This window comes from Thermobia domestica, chromosome 8 (genome assembly GCF_964235325.1).
Source record: "Thermobia domestica chromosome 8, izTheDome1.hap1.1, whole genome shotgun sequence".
Taxonomy (NCBI): domain Eukaryota; kingdom Metazoa; phylum Arthropoda; class Insecta; order Zygentoma; family Lepismatidae; genus Thermobia; species Thermobia domestica.
In genome coordinates this window covers 270,576,585-270,597,108 of record NC_137461.1, presented here as the reverse complement: position 1 = coordinate 270,597,108, position 20,524 = coordinate 270,576,585, and the positions used below count along the sequence as shown (strand labels likewise).

The 20,524-nt window shown below is 35.9% G+C and overlaps 1 protein-coding gene across 1 annotated transcript in view; it reads left to right on the top strand.

Annotated features, from left to right (window-relative positions):
• The window catches only part of Ythdf (YTH domain-containing family protein), a 71,717-nt gene that overhangs the window by 14,229 nt on the left and 36,964 nt on the right, over positions 1-20,524 (top strand). Inside the window, exon 4 of the mRNA XM_081769778.1 lies at positions 16,651-18,048. Coding sequence (XP_081625904.1) covers positions 16,651-18,048 — 1,398 coding nt within the window. The remainder of the gene's footprint in view (positions 1-16,650; positions 18,049-20,524) is intronic.

Below are 20,524 nucleotides of genomic sequence, written 5' to 3'. Positions count from 1 at the left end.
CGCTGCTTTTCCAATACCCAGTGAACATAAGCACATAAACAAGGAGTAAAAGTAGTGGTAAGAATAAAGTAGATATCAGTTACTTTGTATTCGTATTTAGTTTAATCAGAAGATATTTTGTTGTTATATATGTTCTTTATGTATATAGGAGTATTGTGTCAGTATCTTGAATTCCTTTAGGAAACAGTGACATAACGAGCCAGGAAAGTGATTATTGTATTATAAAATATCGGGAATTAATTTATATATAAATGAAGAATAACAGTTTAAGAGAGATTAATATGAAACAAAATTCCTTTGATGTTTGTATCTAATATAATTACCATGTCCATTATAGTGTAACGTATCAGATTTTTTTTTCTTACATTTTCGTTATTGTTTACGAGTTTTTCTTTTGTTAGTTATGTTTGATTTATTACGTAAAGCAGGCCATCTGAAAATAAATGTAGTTAAAAAAAAGTGCTATAATTAGATAAGTAGGGTAATGGTAAAGCCAAAAAAATAAGTTTGCGCTCTGTACTTTCACATGCTTTTTCTCTCTATTGCATATCAGTAGGTAGTTGCATTATATATTGTGTTGTATGTGTGTAATAGTTACGTTTTTCTTTATAATTTCACGGAGTGTTGCAGAGAGTGTGTTGTAATGGGGCGAAATTTCCGAGAGAATTACAGAGGAAAATAAATTTTAACATAGGCGAGTTGCTGATTTTCGTTGATAAATCACATCTTCGACAAAATATTATCTAATATAAATAAAATAAAGAGTTTGTTCGTGTGTCTGTCTGTGTGCGGCCTGGGAACCAGACGTGTGGACCGAGAGTTACCACATTTTGGTCACGGGTACCTTGGTCCAGGCCCCAGATCAAGATAAAGCTTTTTTTTTTTTTTTAATTCGAACCAGGGGGAGGGGACGTTTACGGGGATATGTAAAAGTAGTAGAAAATGACCCATATTAGTGTCAAATTCATAGTTTTCGCCGTCGCTGAGATCAATGGTGAAACTCCGATCGCATTAACTTCCAAATTCACTCCATTCGGCTGTGAGCCGGGGTCACAGGAGGGGAGATACTGAGACATGTAAAAGTAATCCAAAATGACCGATATTGGTGTCAAATTCATAGTTTTTACGGTCGCTGAGATCAGTGGTGACACTTCCATTAGCGATGACTTTCAAATTCAGCTACCATTGTATGTGGGCCGGGGGGATACGAGACATGTAAAAAATAATTGAAAATAACTGACATTATTGTCAACTCCATAGTTTTCGCAGTCGCTGAGATGAGTGGTTGACTTCCAAACTCCTACTCCTACAGGCGTTGACTTCCAAATACAGCCCGCATCAGCTAGGGGCCAGAGGCGTTTTTCTTTCAAATTTCGAACCAGGGATGTTTACCAGGATGTGTAAAAGTAGTAGAAAATGACCGATATTTTTTTCTTTCGTTGTTCAGTTTGTTTACATAGATATTTTATCTGACCCATGCGAAGAATGGGTATTTCAGCTAGTGACATTCTAATGACAAGAAGACTTTTACTTCGCACATTTTTAAAATTCTTTTTTATGGTTTAAATCCTTTTTGAAGTGTGCCTAGGCTGACGATGAAGACGATGTTCTTCGAAAGTACTTCCTAGAGATGAGGTTTGTTTCTTGCGGTGACTCTTAGCCTTTTACTTACATTATTTCTAATCATTATCACCGCTCGCAATATAGTGATAATTTCAGCTAGTATTATAGTAGAGTAGATTTATACATCATCTCGTTACTTTGTCAGATAAAGATTACTATATTCATCAAATTTAGGTATTACCTTGTCATAAGGAAAGGAGAATATGTAGAAAATTATTAACTTAATAATTCAATAGCTGGCTTTATTATGCCTGTATATTAATTCTGTGAACATTTTGGTTAATTCCTCTGTTTCCCTGGTCATTTACATGTATAGAGAAGAAAGAGCCAACGCCAAACAAAACTCGCGTTCCTACCAGTCCAGGGTGTCTGTCGGTCACGAAACCAAAAAATGGTCATGAAATTCAAGAAAAAGTTAGGAAATTTAGCTTTTGGGTCAAGATTTTTTTTCCTCTCTCTCTGTACAAATATAAGTAGAGACTGGAAAATTTTGTTCTATAAAACGTCAAAATTCATCGCCCAGCATGTCTATGGTTGGCTTTAGACGCTACCAAATCGCAAACAAAGCACACTTCTATCGTATGCATAAAAATCTGGCCTAATTCACACCCAAATTCGCTCTTGAGATTGTCCTTTAGGTGGCATTATTGAGCAGTGGCGATGCAAATCGCATAGCATCGCAGAAACCACCTACGTATCTAACCAGTTTATTTAAGTTTTTATCGTCCCATGGAATAGTCTTTGAAAATAGAGATAAAATAAAGTAAGTTCTAAAGAATATAGGCTGTTAGTTTTTGGATGTTTCGGAATTTTATGGTTTGGTAAAGAAAAGGTCACGAAATTTAATTTTGAAATTTTGGAAGTCAAAATTAAATGCGCAGATTTTATAACAAAGTGTAATCATTGTCTAGAAAGCATTTAATTTGTCAATTTTACGTCTGCCAGTTTTTAACAAATTAGATGTGAGTTGTTTCTAAAGAATCATTGTACTCTGCTTTCATAGAGCGACATTATAAATTGTGAGCATTAATTTTGACTAGTAGAAGTGGAGTGGAGATTTGCTTTGGAGTTTTTTTCCTAAACATCGTAACTGATGCAGGAACAGAATAATTCCTGAAAAATTTGCAGGCATAATAAAGGCATTTTTTCTTGAATTAAACTACCTTGTTTAAAGATTCGAAAGCCAAAGTGATTTATCTTCACCAGTGACTGAATTAAGAGAATATTACAAAATTATTCTTTCCTGATCTCTTAAATCACATGTGCAGTAGTCAGCAAAAATGGATATCCATCTGTATAACTTGTTCCTCAGAACTTTGAAATTACTTTAACCTTTATGATAGTAAATGTTTGTATATTTACTAAGGACTCTACGCCATACATATTTATAAATTGAGATTACTAACTTTTTACTTGTGAAGAGGACAAGTCATTTTTGTTAGATGATTTCAGTAGTCTCAACTACTTTCTTCAGCATTTCCGTGAACTAGGATACAGGGTCTAGCGTAGCAGTGTACGAAATTACTGAAGACAGTAGCAGAGACTATTGAAATCATCTATCGAAAAAGATAAGTGTTTTTCACGGTTACAATGTTAAAATCTCAACATATTTAATTTAAATATTTTACCTCTGTATGCATTTATCGCACTAATTCACACAAAAGAGTGCAAATATTGTTACCTGTGTAGCTTGTTTTGGGATATTATTTTCCTACAATATTTCGCATTCCTCATCCTTTGCTTATGTCATGTCCGAATAAGTAAGGAAAATATTAATTATGAAACAGTTCAAGAAGTAATTCTGAGAGACACGAATAAACAATGAGGTATGTGAAATATTACAGGAGAGAATAATAAACCAAAATACACCATACACAGGGCTTGAAAAATTTTGCTTACAAGTACTAGCCGGCTAAAAAAAATCTTCTAGCCAGACCATTTTGCAGTCACCGTGTTTAATCGAACTTCACTCGCCAAATGTAAAAAAGTACTCGCCACTGACGATCAGGCGAGTGGATTTTTCAAGCCCTGACCATACAGGTAAAAGTGTTTAATGTTGTTTTTCAAGTTAAAGCGAATTGTATTCAAATTAGCATACATACTTCTTTTTTAATAGGAAATTTTTTAGGCAGATTAGTTACAAACTCAAGAGCAAGGCGTAATCACAAGGAAATGTTACAAATTCTTCAACTGTTGTTTTGACATCTGGCCATCGATCAGGTGAATTTCCTGGAAAAGGCGGAGAAACGGTTGCTAAGTTGGAAATCAACTTTCTTGTTTAATATATATTAATAGCTATACTCCGTATAATTTCATTCTTGTAGCCAGATCAATTTTATATCTGAAATTGTGCGGTATTGAAGATGCTACTTTTTTTTTTTTTTTAATTTTAAGGTAGTCACTTCAAAATTAGCTGCCAAAATGTTAAGTAAAATAACTTAAGTTCTTGAGTTAAAGATGGGTATCCACTTTTGCTGGCGAATATACGAACTGATGAATCGAAACAATGTCATTGTGCCACTGGTTCGGTAACGTTTCCCAGATACTATATTGAGAATCGTTGTCGTGTTCTACAATCACTCCCAGTCACGTGTCGTATGGTGAGTTTTGAAATTTGAAGTACGTAGAAATCTGGAGCAACTCCCGAACATATGAAACAATCATAACAGCAGCTACTAAGGGTTCTCACATATTGAAGAATTCAAAGCAACATGTGGAATGTTTCAAAAAGTGTGTCAAGAGCGGAGGTAGACATATGAGTCCCGAATTTAGTAGCCACCATGTATATTGATATGGAGATAAACTTAGTCTTCGGTTTGTCTGTTCTTGCCAGTGAAGATGGCCTCGACCCGTTTTGCTTATCAGTTCTTCATTTATTTTATGCGAATGTAGGAAAGCAATGTCCAAGAAACTCTACACATCGGTGCATTACCAAAAACAGATTACCGAGTTCAAATCGGGTCATGCCGTGTCAAATTTGTGATGACAAATAATGTTTATCGATGGGGGTTGGTGATAAGGAGGTATCATCTCTTCGTTTCTTCAGGGGCCGCGGTGGCTCAGTGGTAGAGCGTTCACCTCTGGTGCTAGGGGTCCCGGGTTCGATCCCAGCCCCCGCCAAGTGAACTTTGTGATGGACAAACACCGTGTGCGTGGGTTTTCAGGGATACTCCGGTTTCCTCCCACTTCATTCCACCATTTCATTCATTACTCATCATCACCGTCTCCTTTGGCCTAACCGGCATAACCGTGGCACGTAAAACTCAAAGATTTCATTTCATTTTTCTTTGTTTCTTCAGTGCCGAGGCTATATGGATACAAATCTACAACTTAACATTGGATTCGAATCACATGAGCTTTCATCGGGAATGCTGTTGATATGTGTTTCCAGATTTTTTTCTTTGTATTCCCATATTTATCATTCATAAGTATTTGTTTTCAGCTTGAGTAGAAACGTAAGACACATACTTAAGAGGAAGCACAAACGAATAGAAGAACTTCTTCGATTTAACATGAACCATAAATCCTTTTCATTATGTGTTATGGGTCTTTGAATTTTTCATGTAAGGGGAGGTGGTGAGTTAAAAGTAATCGACGGAGATGTTAATGCATCTGTACCGATAAAAACTACAGTAACATATTGCAGTTTAATTTGTTATATTAAACGATTTCCTTATGGAGTGTGTTCTTATGGGGGGGGGGGGGAAGGGGGTAGCAAAAGTTTAGTGTAAGCGACAGATATGTTAATGCAGCTGTACCGATGGAAACAGCATTGGTACATTAACCTTTTTAAAATTTTAGTGTCCTGTTTTTAGGTACTAACGTGGTGTCTTCATTATTAAATTTAAAAAAAGGACCAATAAAGCTTTTTCCTTCGGGTTTCTTTTGTTTTTTCAAGCATGGAGGCATTGTAGAACGCGTTACGTATGATTTCACTCCTTTCTGAGTCGAGACATAGGTTGTGATGACATAACTTTAAAAAATATTTTTTTTTGTTTTGCTTATTTGTATTATTTCTTGACGGGCTTACTTTTGCACCTAGAAGATTAAAAATTTGCATACACATTCAATGCATCCCCTTAGTATTTTTCAGATCTCTGCATTAAAACAGAGGGGCAAAAAAAAGGGATATTTTTAACAACAAATCCCTTTTTCCGCGATTTTCCCGCCTCAGATATATGATGGAGACATATGAATGGTATCGTTTGAAAGGCGTTCATTCTATTCTGAAGAGAATGATGTAGAAACCATGATCATAGGATAAATAGGGTGTCTCAGGAAATTTTCACCTGAGATTCTGTATTATATTGAAATCGGGTATTGTGGAGATATTATTTTTTGGCGGGCTTACTTTTACACATAGAAGATTGAAATTTTGCACACACAACGAGTGCTCCCCTTCAGTATATTTCAGTCTTTATTTAGATCTCTGCGTTAAAACCGGTGGTTCCGGGAGGGGGGGGGGGGGGCTTTTTCACGCGATTTTATCGCCTCAGATACATGGAGAAATGTGAATGGAACCGTTTGAAAGTCTTTTCTGTTCTGAAGAGAATGATTTAGTACCATGACCCAATAAATAAGGATGTCTCAGGAAATTTTTATATTGCATCCGGGTCTTTTTGAGTAATCTTTAGCATTGTGGGGCTCATTGGTAAATATTTTCCCCGCCCTTTATTGTTCAAGGTAGAAGCTTAAAATTGTGCACATACTTTAGTTGAGTTGATTTTGAGATATGTGCATTAATACAGGAGGGAGGGATTCAGAGTGACTCAACTTTTTTTTAAGTAAAAAATCCCGATTTGAAAATTTCCCGCCTCAGGGACATGTTAGATAAATGTGAATGGTACCATTTGAAAGACTGTTCTGTTCTCAAGAGAATAAGGCACGAACCATGATCCTAGGATGAATAGGGGCGATGCTGTAGCCGCTTGCCTGAAAGTCTATAATTTACCTCAAAAAAGCCATAATTTAAAAGGGTTAAAATCGTATTTTTTTTTTTTTTTTAATAACAATTGATTTCCTTATGGAAAAATTGGCACAATAGTTCGATGTAAACGACAGATAAGAACGTTAGGGCAGCCGTACCGATTGAAACATCATGGATGTATTAAAGTTGTAATTTATTACATTCAAAGCCTCCATAAGGACATCTATTATTAATATAATAAATTATAACTTTAATAAGACTGTGAAGCTTCCATCTGTCGTTTATATTAGCAGTTGTGCCATTTTCCCCAAGAAACTTCGTAAACGTGATATACCGGTATTTCGTCTGTCAGGTTTATATGATTCATCCAGAAATATGACTTATTTTGTAGAAATGAATAGTGAGCTTCGCAACTCGTACAAACTTTAGGAAGTACAATGCTTCGAATAAATTTTGTGGTAATTAAACTTAAAAGCACTTTAAACAAGATGTGATTGGATTATCAGAGAAAATCAGCCAAATCTCTATGCTAAAATTTACCTTTCGTCTGGTGCCCAAGGTGCCACTAACCAAATAAAGCAAATAATTCGAAATTATTTATTTTCGTTAACTGTTCTTCAAACTAGAAGATAAATTGGACGATGATTAGTTGTAGTAAGTAGAGTGAAATTATCCCGAAAAAAGTATACAGGTAGTTTTATTTATGGATTATTTTTAAATCTCTCCAATTAGCATTTATTCAGGGATACGGATAATTAATTTGTTAGGGAATAAGCAAAGAACATGTTGAAATCGAAAGGAATATCTTGTTAAAACATTACTTATTTTCTATTTCAGAGAAAGCAAAATTAAAAATTCCTGAATATTTAAAGGAGATTGACTTCACTTGTTACACCAGAAGTTGAAGTATCACAGTGTTAGATTACATTCTTTTTTCACAGAATTTTGTTAAGTATGAGTCAAAAATTGAATGTTTTTAGGGACTTTTATGGAATTTGCAACTGTAATGTTACTGTTTCAATAAGCACTTAAAACTTGACTATGATGTTGTAGATACTTCCCTTAGCTCAGAACCTGCATGCGTTTGTCTTTTGTAGAATTTTAATTTTATTCATGTACTTTTTTGTGTATCGTTATGTTCTGTTCTCGCAATCAATATTTTATGAAAGGCAATTAATTTTAAACTACAAAATCATATAGGATAATTGTATGTTAATATGCATAAGTTTTCCTTTCTAAGTATGTTAAGTGATTCATATTTATTAGTGCGGAAGGAACTATCAAATACCTTATTATTGTCATTTTCATATTTTGGAAATTTTTCCTAAAGGGAAAAGGTAACCGCAACAACAAGGATTATTTTTTTTTTGAATACATTATTGTGCTGATAATCACAAGGTGTGTGAAATGAAAATTATGCATTCCTTACCTATTTGTGTTTCAGTTGATTTTCAGACTATATTTCAGCTTAAGAAGCTGAACCTTTCCCGTGTATCTCGCTGTTTTATACATTCATTGTATAATTTCAATCTGCTCAAAGAGATCTTGTGGTCATCAACTGCTTTTCTCTCTCTCTCTCTCTCTCTCTCTCTCTCTCTCTCTTTCTTTCTCCGTCTTCACTCAAGAGTTTCAACGGCACAGAAAAAACGGACTACTAATAACTATAGCAGGACAACTGAAATTTAATCTGAAAATCAATTGAAACACATTAGGTAAGCAACGTACGAGGGGCGTACTATAATGATTTACACTTATTTTTTCAGACATATTCATACATGTTATACAGCAACTGATGTGTCCATCTTCTCAATATAATCTCCCTTTATCGTTATGCACTTTTGCCAGTGCTGTGTCGGCTTCAGAAGACTTTCCTGGAACCAGTTGTTTGGAATCCCATGCACTCATGTTTGGACAGCTTGTTCAGTTTTCATGAGCATCAGCAAACCGACGACCACGCACGTTTTTTAATTGTCCCGAACACGTGGTAATCGCTGGGAGTCAAGTCCCGAGAGTAGGGAGGATGTGGCAGCACCGTAAATCCTAGTTGATTAATGGCAGCAGTGGTTTCCCGGCTGGTGTGAAGACTTGCATTATCATGTTGCAGAAACACTCCTCTCGCCCATTTTCCTGAATGACACGACGTAAGCATTTGAGGGACTCCACGTATGCTCCACTGTTAATCGTGGCTCCACCTTCCATCTAGTCGATCAGGATAATGCCTTTTGTGTCTCACACTTCCCAACTGAAAGTGTTGTTCGAAATTTCTTTGACGGTGGACTATCACGATGTTTCAACTGCATTGATTGCTATTTAGTCGTCGGATCACTGTAATGGAGCCAGGTCTTATCACCAGTTACAGGCCTAGACATGAAATCTTGGGGATCATGATCATAGCGTTTCCCTGCACACGTCCACACGATATTGCTTTTGCTCTGCAGATAAAAGTTTTGGAAGCTATCTTGCAGTGACCTTCCTCAATTGTCAGTGGTAGTGCATGTTGCGCTGCAGTGTATTTTTAATCCTGTGGCAGCCTCCATTTCAGAGAATGTAATGCATGTGTTCTCTTGAATGGTCCTCTCAACCACGACGATGATGGCTGGTGTTGTCTCTGTCATTTTCCTTCCAGAACTGCTCCTCTTTTTCGTCGAGGTGCTACCCATTTTCCAACCTTCTACCCAGTAGTACACTGTTTTCAACGACGATGCATGTTCTCCACACGTTGCCACAAGTCGCCTATGGATTTCAGCAGTTGCCACGCCCTCTTTTCACAGGAACCATGGCCAGCGCTGTCCTTCATAATCACTTTCCGTGTTGTCCGTTAGTAACACTGATAAGGGTTCAAAGAAATGGGCTGCACAGGGCGCTGCTCTCGTCTCCGTTGCCAGTGGTGCTCCCGATTGTTAGATGAAGGTCCTAGGTGCCTGTGACTGCCTTTCCAACGTCAGTGGTCCACTGCACCTGGAGCGAGAAAATAGTGTAAATCCTTATAATACGCCCCTCATATAATTTTCCCTAATTGAAGTAAATGCACAAAACAATGCTTTATTTACATATAGTGCATTGTTGTGGATGTAGTGTATGAAGAGATTTACCAATAGTAAAGGGTTATAGTATTGCACTAAATATGGCATGAGAACGGATAAAACTTCTTGATATGATATTGAGGAAAGTTTCGTTATCTTTGATTACATTCCCGAGACTAAAGCTAACTTCTGAATCATTCACATTTGAAGGGAAAAAAAAAAAAAAAAAAAAAAAACCTCTTAGGTGTTCGTATGACAAGAACATTATTGATTTTTTTAATGACAATAATTAAAATGTTTCCAATTGTAGAATCTTCCTCGTCCATAGGACAATACTTATCTTATATTGTGTCCAACAAAGAACAACTCGAAAATATGATTTTGAATCAGAAGTTGAAGAGACCAGTTTCGGGTAAAAATCGTCAAAACAAGTATTCAGAAATCTCGATTTAAAAGGAAGAGAAAAAAGTCAGTTGATTACGCTTCTTCCATACAGTCACTCATGTATTATTGTTAACTTTCTAAATATGTTTTCTCTGAGAAAGAAAACTAGATTGATACCTAAAAGTATAATAATAAGAATCTTGATAAAAGAGTGAATTTTTCATGTGATTATCCGAATACTACATAAACAGATTTACCTCATACTATAATTTCAATTAGTCCCGGGTTCGATTCCCGTTGGGGGCACTCGGTCGAAAAAGTGTAAAAAGCTTTTTCGGGCCAGCCACCCTGAATGAGGTTTTCCTCATTCACACCAGGCAAATGCCGGGGTGGTACCTAACTTATAGGTCCCAGGCCGCTTCCTCCTTTTCCTTTCCCCGGATTATGTGCTCGCCGAGGGACGTCATCCCTCAAAACGGGAAGGGCTAAATGGCCTTAGGTGCCGAAAGCCCAGAAATCTTAAATCCTATAATTTGAATTATTTCTCTATCCTGTAATGAAGTATTTTCATTTTATATTTAAGAACTCTTTGTTCTGCAGTTTGTCGCATGACACACTATTTACAGAGCTTTAAGTTTCGCGTTTATACTAATTGTAGATAAACTAACAATATGATAATGAATTGAGATATATATTTTGTTTCTTTATCCCTGCAGGTTTAAAATATCTGAAACTGCAAGGTAAAGTAAATATCATGAACTCTTAGAATGTCAAACTTGAGAGTTATTTCGTTAGTCACTACAAATATCAAACATCACTGAGTGGAAAGTGATGAAAGGTTATTTAATTAATACCATTATAATAATGATTCGTACAGTAAACCTTTTTACATTAAACAGTTATACAGTTCTCGGCAAAGTTGTTCAAACTACAGAAATGTCTTATGATAGCTCCGACTAACAGTTAGGTATTTCATGGGAATGTTCAAATACGTACATAAACAGATTTATCTCATATTGTAATTTGAATTATCTCCCTGTCCTGTAGTAGATACATTTTATATACTTTACAATTAAAAACTCTTCGTTCTCCACACCTTGTTTGTATATATTTTATATACGAGGGACTGCTGAAAAATTGGTAGCCAAACCCAGGAGTAGTGCAGGTAGAATGATAAAATTGTGCAGTAGAACTGAATTGTAGAATTGAAAGTGAATTTAAATTCTTACTGCGTTTTTCAGATCCTTGAAGTGATCATGTGTGCCTAACCAGCAAATTTCACGAACATGAGTTGTCAGATTTCTGTTCCACCGAGGAAACTAAGAAAGTCACCGAAGCAAATTCATAAGGGAATCAGTGAAACACTACAGGACTGTCCTCCGTCATATGTAATGGTGAAGAAGTGATTATCACAGTTTAAACATGGCAGTTTCTCAGCATATGATGCTTCATGTGCTAGAAGACCATAAACAGTGAACGTCCCCGAAATCGTGGGTGAAATTAATCACATTATTCTTGAATTTTGCAGAATCGCAGCAAAACATAGCTGCAAAACGCAGCAGCTATTGTTTACATAACCAGCATTCTTATGTGCTCTTAGCTAAATATTAAAAAGGCAGACATACCGTAACATTCCTATATGCCTATTAATTTTTTTTTTTTTTTTATAACAACTGTTTCAAGCTTTTTGTCTCTCCCTTCTTCGGCGTGTATTGAGCTACGTTACTAAGTTGACGTGAATGGATTTTTAACTGAAAAATTTAGTAACTTGAATAAAATACATTCTAGAAGGAAGACTTGATTCCACATGTCCACAGAGATTGTGGACATTTTTCGGGAATGCGTCGGTATCATAATTCATAGTGATTTGGGCATGCGCAAGCTCTCGGCAAAATTTGTTAGCAGATCAATAGCATGAAAGAGTGAGGGCGTCGGGGGAAGTCATCTCCCATTTTGGCTGCAGCACCAACCAATTTCTGTCACGCATAGTAACCATGGACAAAACATGGTTGTACCACTATGATCCTGAAACGAAACAGTAATCAATGTAGTACCTGCTCTCAGGTTTCCCTCGCTCCAAGAAGTTTAAGAGACAGAAGTCGGCTGGGAAAGTGTTTGCAACATTCTTCTGGGATAAGGATGGAGTCGTACTTATAGATTACCTATCAAAAGTGTTAGACATTTAATGCCCCGTATTACTCTGCATTACTCACAAAGCTGAAAGACAAATTGAAAGTGCAGCGCGGCGGAAAATTGGAGGAATTTTGTTCCTTCGGGACAATGATTCTATCCATCAAGCACTGCAATCACAATTGACATTGCATGATCAAGAGTTGCAATTTCTCGATCATCCTCCTTGTTCCGCAGCTCTACCTCCATCACTATTACTTATTCCCGAAGTTCAAATTTTTGAAAAGACGCCATTTTGGATCTTATAAGGAGGTGACTATTGCTACGGAACAGTGGTGCATAAACTTTTTTTCCCCTGGTCTGCAAAAATTGGAAGACCACGCAAGAAAATGTACTGAACTTCAGGGAGAACTATGTAGAATAACTGTAAAATTTCATCATTCCATTTGCACTTTTTCTGGGTTGGGCTGCTAACTTTTCAGCAGCCCTTATACATATACTTTTGTTTTCTTCCTTTTCTTTCGTTCGTTCCAGAAAAAGGTGTTCAAGATAAAAGAGGTGTCCTACTTCTGGAACTTTACTGTACTAGTTTTTGTTCTTACTGTACTATTTTTTTTTTTTTTTTAACTTAGTGTGGAAGAAAACAATATGTATTGTTTACATAACCAGCATTCTTATGTGCTCTTAGCTAAATATTAAATAGGCAGACATGCCGTAACATTCCTGTAGGCTTATTAAATTTTTTTTAACAACTATTTCAAGGTTTTTGTTTCTCTCCCTTCTTCGGTGTGTATTGAGCTGCGTTGCTAAGTTGACGTGAATGGATTTTTAACTGAAAAATTTATTAACTTGAATAAAATACGTTCTAGAAGGAAGACTTATACTATTGATTCCACATGTCCAAGTTAGGTAGGACAAAAATGTAGAAATGTTCCTGTTGAAAAAACTTACGAAGTAAAAAAAAAAATGTTTGGTATACTGGAAATATGCTCTAATTACTTGTAATTACCGGTATTAAAATATCTACCTTGTAGGAAGCCCAGTTTTACACATGGTGAATATATTGATTATTTTACTAATAGAAATGTAAATATCGAAACATTAAGTTGCTTTATTATTTTAAATATTAAATATGTATTCTATAGCTTCCGTCCGTAAATATGCAATAAATCAGTAAACTTCAATTTGTTAATTATACTGTAGTAGATGTGTAATGTTCTTCTGCCATAAGGTTTATTGACTCACAAAGAGAATGAGAATATCCATATACTTCTTGTAAATTCCCTTCCTAGTAGTAGGTTCTATCTATAATATACATTCATGTAATACTGCTTTGTTCTGAAAGTACTGAGACTGGAATTATTATTTTGGCGTCATTCACTTGAAATATTGTTGTTATAATGCATTCGGGTATCACCAGATTACAAGGCAAAGACATCTTCATTTCATGTATACTGAATTATTTCTCTAAGAAATAGCGTAGACCTTTAAATGTCGAATTCCAATGAAGTAGGACTCTCATAGGAGTTTTAACTTGCACGTATCATACTCCTGGTTTTAATGCTTGTAAATTTCTTACACTACCTTGCTGTTGGTTCGCTGTGGGCCTTGGTCACAGAAGTTACAAATAAGACAAAAGTAATAAAAGCATCAAGGAAAGAGAGAGAAAAAATTGAAAAATTACCTTAAATAAGATGCTGGTACTTGTAATAGAACGAACTACTACTTCCATTTTATTATTATTTTATTGCTGTAGTTGTAACACCACTGCAAATCTGCTTAGAATTCCGAATATTTTGTATTTAGTACATAATTTTGTTATCTTTCTGTTAATGCTTATGATGATTCAATGACTACGTATCACCTATTGTATGCTTATGGCTGGCCATAGCGTTTCGTGGGCTACTTCCTCATTTCCCTGTGTAAACAAAATTCAGAATTGCGATTAAATTGAATTGTAGTATGTCAGCATTAGTCAGGTAAATGGATAAGAAGAGGAACATTTTCTGTTAAAACGGATATTTTTAGAAAAGAAAATCATACCTAAATTTGTTTTTTGTAAACTCTTAAATGAAACTTGTCACCATCTTTGTCTTGGAACGTGGTCTATTTTACATTGCAAATTTAAATCAATATTAACATTGCAGCCAGGCGTGAACACATGACCCAGGTGAGAGCGAAGATGTGTGCTCTCGAGACCATTTATTACTGAACAACACTCCATCGGGGATGGAGTGTCAGCAAATACGTTACAAAAGCAATAACATTTTCTTTTCTTGTATGCTTATGATCTGTTAAGATAACAAGTCGTACTATAATAACTTGTATACTTTATAGTTGAACATACTAACTAAATTAAGATCATTATTAGGTATAGTTTTTATAGTTCTTTACTTTAGTGTTATTTAGAATTGACAATTTGAAAACAGAACGAACCAAGGCATCTTTATGTAAATATGTAGTGTGCTTTATTTGGTCAATATTAGCAAGATTTCCTCGGGAAGGGTATTTATTATAGTTGTTACTTCAATTAAATATGTGTGTGTGTATGTAAAATTTAATATATAATACTGTAGATAGTTCCAGATTGAAAAGTAGACGGTTCTTCATATTAAAGCATTAAAAACTGTTCCATTTTAGTGCTTAACATAATGGAGTTCACGTGAGAATTACTTTTAGTCACATTTAACGATTCTTGAGAAATGGTAACATATTTTTATTTGTAATCTTAATAGTCATCTTTCATACATCCTGGAATTCTCGATTTCATTTTAGTTTGGTAAATTCAAAAATCAAAACAATAATGAGGCACGCTTAACAGAATTACTTTATTTTCTGTGTTTTTGATAGCGGACTTTTCTTTCTTTCTTTCTTTTTTTTTTTTCAATAAATTTTAATTATTAATGTAATTAGGCATATGAGATTTTAAAATCTTTTTCTGTTGTAACGAACGTTTTTTTAATAATCATGACTAGAAATCGGATGTTGGGACACTGGAAACAGGCGAGCAAATAACCAGTTATAATTCATAAAATATAAGCTAAAGTCCAACTTAAAATATTGAAGATAAGTAGCCAACGAAAGGAAATCATGCGTAGTGTTGAAATACGTTATTGTTTGAAGAGGATATTTTATTCTAAAGAGGGAAGCAAGGAATCTATAAATATCTAATAAATAAATTATTTCCAGCATTCACTTCGTGCAGTAGTCTTAGATTTTACAGCACTTCACACGCAGCAGTTCGAAGATAGGAAATATTGATTACTTTCCAATGAGTTGATAAATTATGAAGACCTTGATAGTAATTAATTGTGATTGCCCATGATAGTGAGGTTTTTCAGATTGTCGATTGATAATTGTGTTCGATCGTACAACACATTATTCAGAAGTTAGTAGTAGTAAAATGCTGCTTCTCATTTTGAAGAAGATACAACTAAAGTCCGGCTCAAACCTCTTGACGTCTGTCGAAAGCCAATAATATGCAGAGCGACGTTGTCGGATTTCGCTTCTTTCGTGTACAGGCATAACGTAAAACATTAACGCGAGAAATTAAGATATTGAAAAAACAAATTCGTTCGTACGAATTTATTAGAACACTATAAGTGACACATGTCATAAGGACGTACCTTTGAAATTGCTTTCTTCTAATCCAGGAACAAAGCTATAAGATAACGTCGCTCAACTTGCATTGAATATTGTGGAAAGGAGACACGCCTTAAACGTGAGCCGGACTGTAGTCAATATTAGTCATCTAATCTATAATATAGGCAATATAAATGAAATAGGCAAAATGGATTTTGCTGAAATTGAAGCATAGACTCCCGTCCCAATCGAACTTCAGCGCGTTCATTTTTTATTATATGTTTAACATCAAGAAATAGGCATTATTGCCTAACATCCGCTCTCTACTCGTGACAGTATAATTTTTGTCTCCTTCCTTCTAATGCCTTGCGTTGTGTATCTTAAATCTTATAATAGCGTAATCAACTGACAGCTGAATAATTTACCAAAATCATAATCAAAAACTAGAAATCATTTCACCGGGATATAAATTGTGTAGAATCGTTTCCGCATTTATTACATTATAATAATTGATTTCTCAGCAAGACAAGCAGTCCAAATAACATGTCTCATAAGCTTTACATCTAGTTACTTGCTTCGAGAACTGACAAAGATATATCGAAAGAGGGAGTAGAATTTGTCCTACATATTGGTATACTGAATGTGTCTGACAAACACTGTACTTACCATATGAGATATGTTCAAAATATCATGAAAGCAGTGTCGCAAAGAATATTAACAATGAACGATCATGCAGTTAGTATTACACATTCTAACTTCGTGCAAATTTTCACCATTTCTCCTTCAGAAATTAAATGTTGCGTGTTTGCCTGCATTATTGTATTTCTTTATTAGTAGTAGTATTCTTGAAACATAATTTTTCTCTATTTCCAAAAGAATTTCCGAAATTCTGCGAAATTTATTCTATTTAAAACATTTTCCAGATGTTTTGAATGACATTCCAGCGGGCATTTCTGTTCTAAATGTGATTTTCTTTTTTAGGGTTACAACACCCCAATTTCAACATCAATGGCATCAGACCCATATATGTCAAGTTATTATGGAACCTCATTCCCGTACCAGGCGTTTGGTGTTGGAGATGGCACATGGTCTAATGGCGGAGATCCTATGACGTTTCTTAGTGGATATGGAGGACAGATGGGACATGATTCGTACAACATTGATGGAATGTTCGGCGGAGGTGGTTTCGGGACATTCAACCAACCAGGATTCAATTATTTTCATGGTAATGGGGACTATTCTACTTGGGGTAATTCTATGTCTAGGAAACCTCATTATGATGATTATTATCGGGACAGTGGAGTGTATGGATCAAATGATGATAGGGGTGTCAAAGCTGTGGAGCAAGGGATGCAAGGACTTGGACTTACAGATGGCAAAGCAGACTCTAAGGACCTTGCAAAACAGGACACTGTTAAAGCTAGTGGCATGGACGCTGTTGGAGGTGGCGCAATGGTGCCAGCTCCAAAGAAGATGACTTGGGCAAGTATTGCGAGTCAGCCTGCAAAACCTCAACCACAAATGAAGAAGAAGGCAGGGATGCCTCCTCCACCGATGGTACCAGGAAAACATAACATGGACATTGGAACTTGGGAAAGCAAGAATGGTGGCGGACCAAAACCCGTCGCTCCTCCACCCGCGCCGAGACCTGCTTGGGGCACGATTCGCGGCGGTCGAGGGGGCCCCCCAGCGTCGTACACAGCGCCTCCGCATCAACAGCAACAGCCTCCCGCAGGGACTGGTGGCCACCATCCCCACCATCATCCACCAACCCCCTTACCCTCCCATCCTGTGCTAGATGATTTGCGTTTAAAGAATAATTACAATCCAACAGAGTTCGATATGAGTGCCAAAGGGGCTCGATTCTTCGTGATTAAATCTTACTCCGAAGATGACATTCATCGTTCAATCAAATATGAGATATGGTGCAGTACTGAACATGGTAATAAGCGCTTGGACAGTGCATTTCGTGAACGTGAAGGCAAGGGCCCGGTCTACCTCTTCTTTTCAGTGAACGGTTCGGGTCATTTTTGTGGTATGGCTCAGATGACAAGCGCAGTGGATTACCATGCTTCTAGTTCAGTGTGGTCGCAGGACAAATGGAAGGGCCAGTTTCGTGTGAAGTGGGTCTATGTGAAAGATGTCCCTAATGTGCAGCTGAGACATATCCGGCTGGAAAACAACGAGAACAAACCAGTGACCAATAGCCGTGATACACAGGAGGTGCCGTTCGAAAAGGGGAAGCAGGTGCTGAAGATAATTCACCAGTATCGGCATTCAACATCTATTTTTGACGATTTTGTCCATTATGAGAAGCGGCAGGAGGAGGAGGATCAGAGGAAGGCCATGACTACGAGCCATGTTCCTGGATTGAATAAGGTATGTATGGAAATAGAAAGGTACGTTTAGGATATAGATGTTTGAGCCAAGTTCCTATTTGTAGAACGTAGAAAGTTGTGTATAGTATTGTGTTGCCGTTTATCTTTGATAGAGTGCATAATGTGAAAGATGCATGTCTTGTACTGTAATGTAATGTAATGTTTTGCGAAGAACACATTGTGTTACAAATATGTACCTTGTTACTCTAGTGTACTGTATTAGTATTGAGCTGCTTAATTTTTGGTACGCGTGCTGCTACCACTTGCAGACTGTAAGTAGGAATAGTGCTTGGTAAGTTTGAAGTTGTTTGCGAAGGTGCGACACAATAATAAATACTTTTGTATGGGGGGTGGGGGGGCACAGTGATTCAGAGATAGCACATACCTTTAAGTGTAAGGGGTTGTCCCGTTTCGTTACACATTCTCATCTGACAACTTCTATCATAATCATTCAGTTTTATAATTCATACGTCTTTCCTCCTAAAGGGCATAATCGTGGGGCGTTAAACCAGAGATTTTATTTTTCTAATTTTCCCTCTTGTTTTTGCACACTGTTTCCTCTTCTTATTTGTCCGATTTTTGAAAGACAAAGTTAAGGTAAACTTACTATCTTTTAAAATTTAAAATTTCAAAATTTCTGCAATTTAGAAGAGCAAACAAGACAAGAACTGGAGAAAATTATACACCACCAGTGATACACAAAGGGTGAAAGAAACGCAGTAGACCGAGAATCAAACCTGTATCTCTAGCTGATCGTGCCGATACCTTAATCAGTTCGGTACCCTAAGCACCTACGTTAAGAGTGATAGAATGTATGACTGTTCAGCGAGCAGACCTGGATATCGTGATGTTAACGCATCTGCACTGTAAGCCGGAAACCCTTGTTCGATTCGCGGTCCGGTCGTACATTATTTTAACTCTTTGTATATTAATGAATTCGCAGTTACGGAGGAAGGTGTGTGATATAAAATTGGTTACCTCCTCCATTTATTTAATATACACCATCACTTTATATTGTAATTTCATGGTGTATGTAGCCCATACACTAGTAGCAGCACCGCGTACAGAATGCTCAGCAGTTCAATAGTAGAACAGGAAACTGAAATGAAAGATAAATATTTTATGCATGTCGTATTGTAAAACCTCAGAACTTTTAAGTGTGGGCAATTCTCTGTTTGTGATGTGCTACAAGTAAACAAACTTCTTGAGCTCAAATTAACTATTCTAACGAAGATTTTGTAATACCTCATGATGCTGTCTACACACTAAACTGTTACGTTCTTATACACCAATATACAATTCCAAAAATAAATTGATATGAACATTACACAAAGGAAAATCAGATTTCAAACCAGTTTTCGATTCAAGAATTCTTTCTTACAATAATTTCAAAAATATTTTATTTACATTACAAGATTTCGAAATAGATAACATTTCTACAGAAAGAGAAGTATATTAGTATGTAATTCATTAACAGCATAAACGTGAATTTCCTCTTACACATCCTACAGTCCAGTTGTGATGCATACTACACTTCGTTATGGGACATCTTTTATTTTGGCTTCAGCAGCAACGCAAGTGGTATACCAGGCGCAAACCGATCCGTTCTCTATTATTATTATTATTATTATTATTATTATTATTATTATTATTATTATTATTATTATTATTAGAGTAGTAGTAGTAGTAGTAGTATTAGTATTATTATTATTCAAATTGCTATCAGAGAGAGAGAGAGTAGCGCATTACTAACATTGATATCCGATATACCTTCAATTGCTGATCATAAAAAACGTCTTTGTTAAAAGAAAATATTCGGTAACTTTTCGGAAAAAGAAGCCAGTCACTTGCATGTAATTCCACTAACCACGTAATTTGAATAACATTTTGCGTATAGGAATAAGAGGTCTATCTCCTTTTCTCCTCTTAAATGCTGCTTGTTTACGTATTATGGAATCAACTATTTGTATTCTACACAGTTAAGCGCTTACTTGTTTTTATTTTATAAGGAAACATTTTTATCGAAAAACAGTTTCTTTTACAATAGTATCTTGTGCATTGAAGATACTTTTCCGTCAACGATCAAGGCGTTGTCTAATTGTTCTTTCTTCAAATTAATGCACGCTTTTGCAATGTAAAGTACTTCGATATACGAGTATGCTTTCTTTATGTATAAGATTTCCAGATTTTACGGTATTCTCCGAAAATACTTTTAGAAACAGTACAGTTCGAAAGCATAGGCTTTTAGATTGAACTTGATTAACGTCTTGCGTTAGCTACATCTCAGTTCACATTGTAGAACTCTTCAAGAACTGATTTTTTTAAACTTAGTAACCACTCTCACTCTACTCTTAAGGGTATTCACTACAGCGAAATTAAACTACAGCTGATTTTAAAGTTTTTCTGTAATATCTTCAAAGCAAATAAAAATATTCGAAAAGCAGAAACGTACTGAACTAGACAATACGATTTTACAT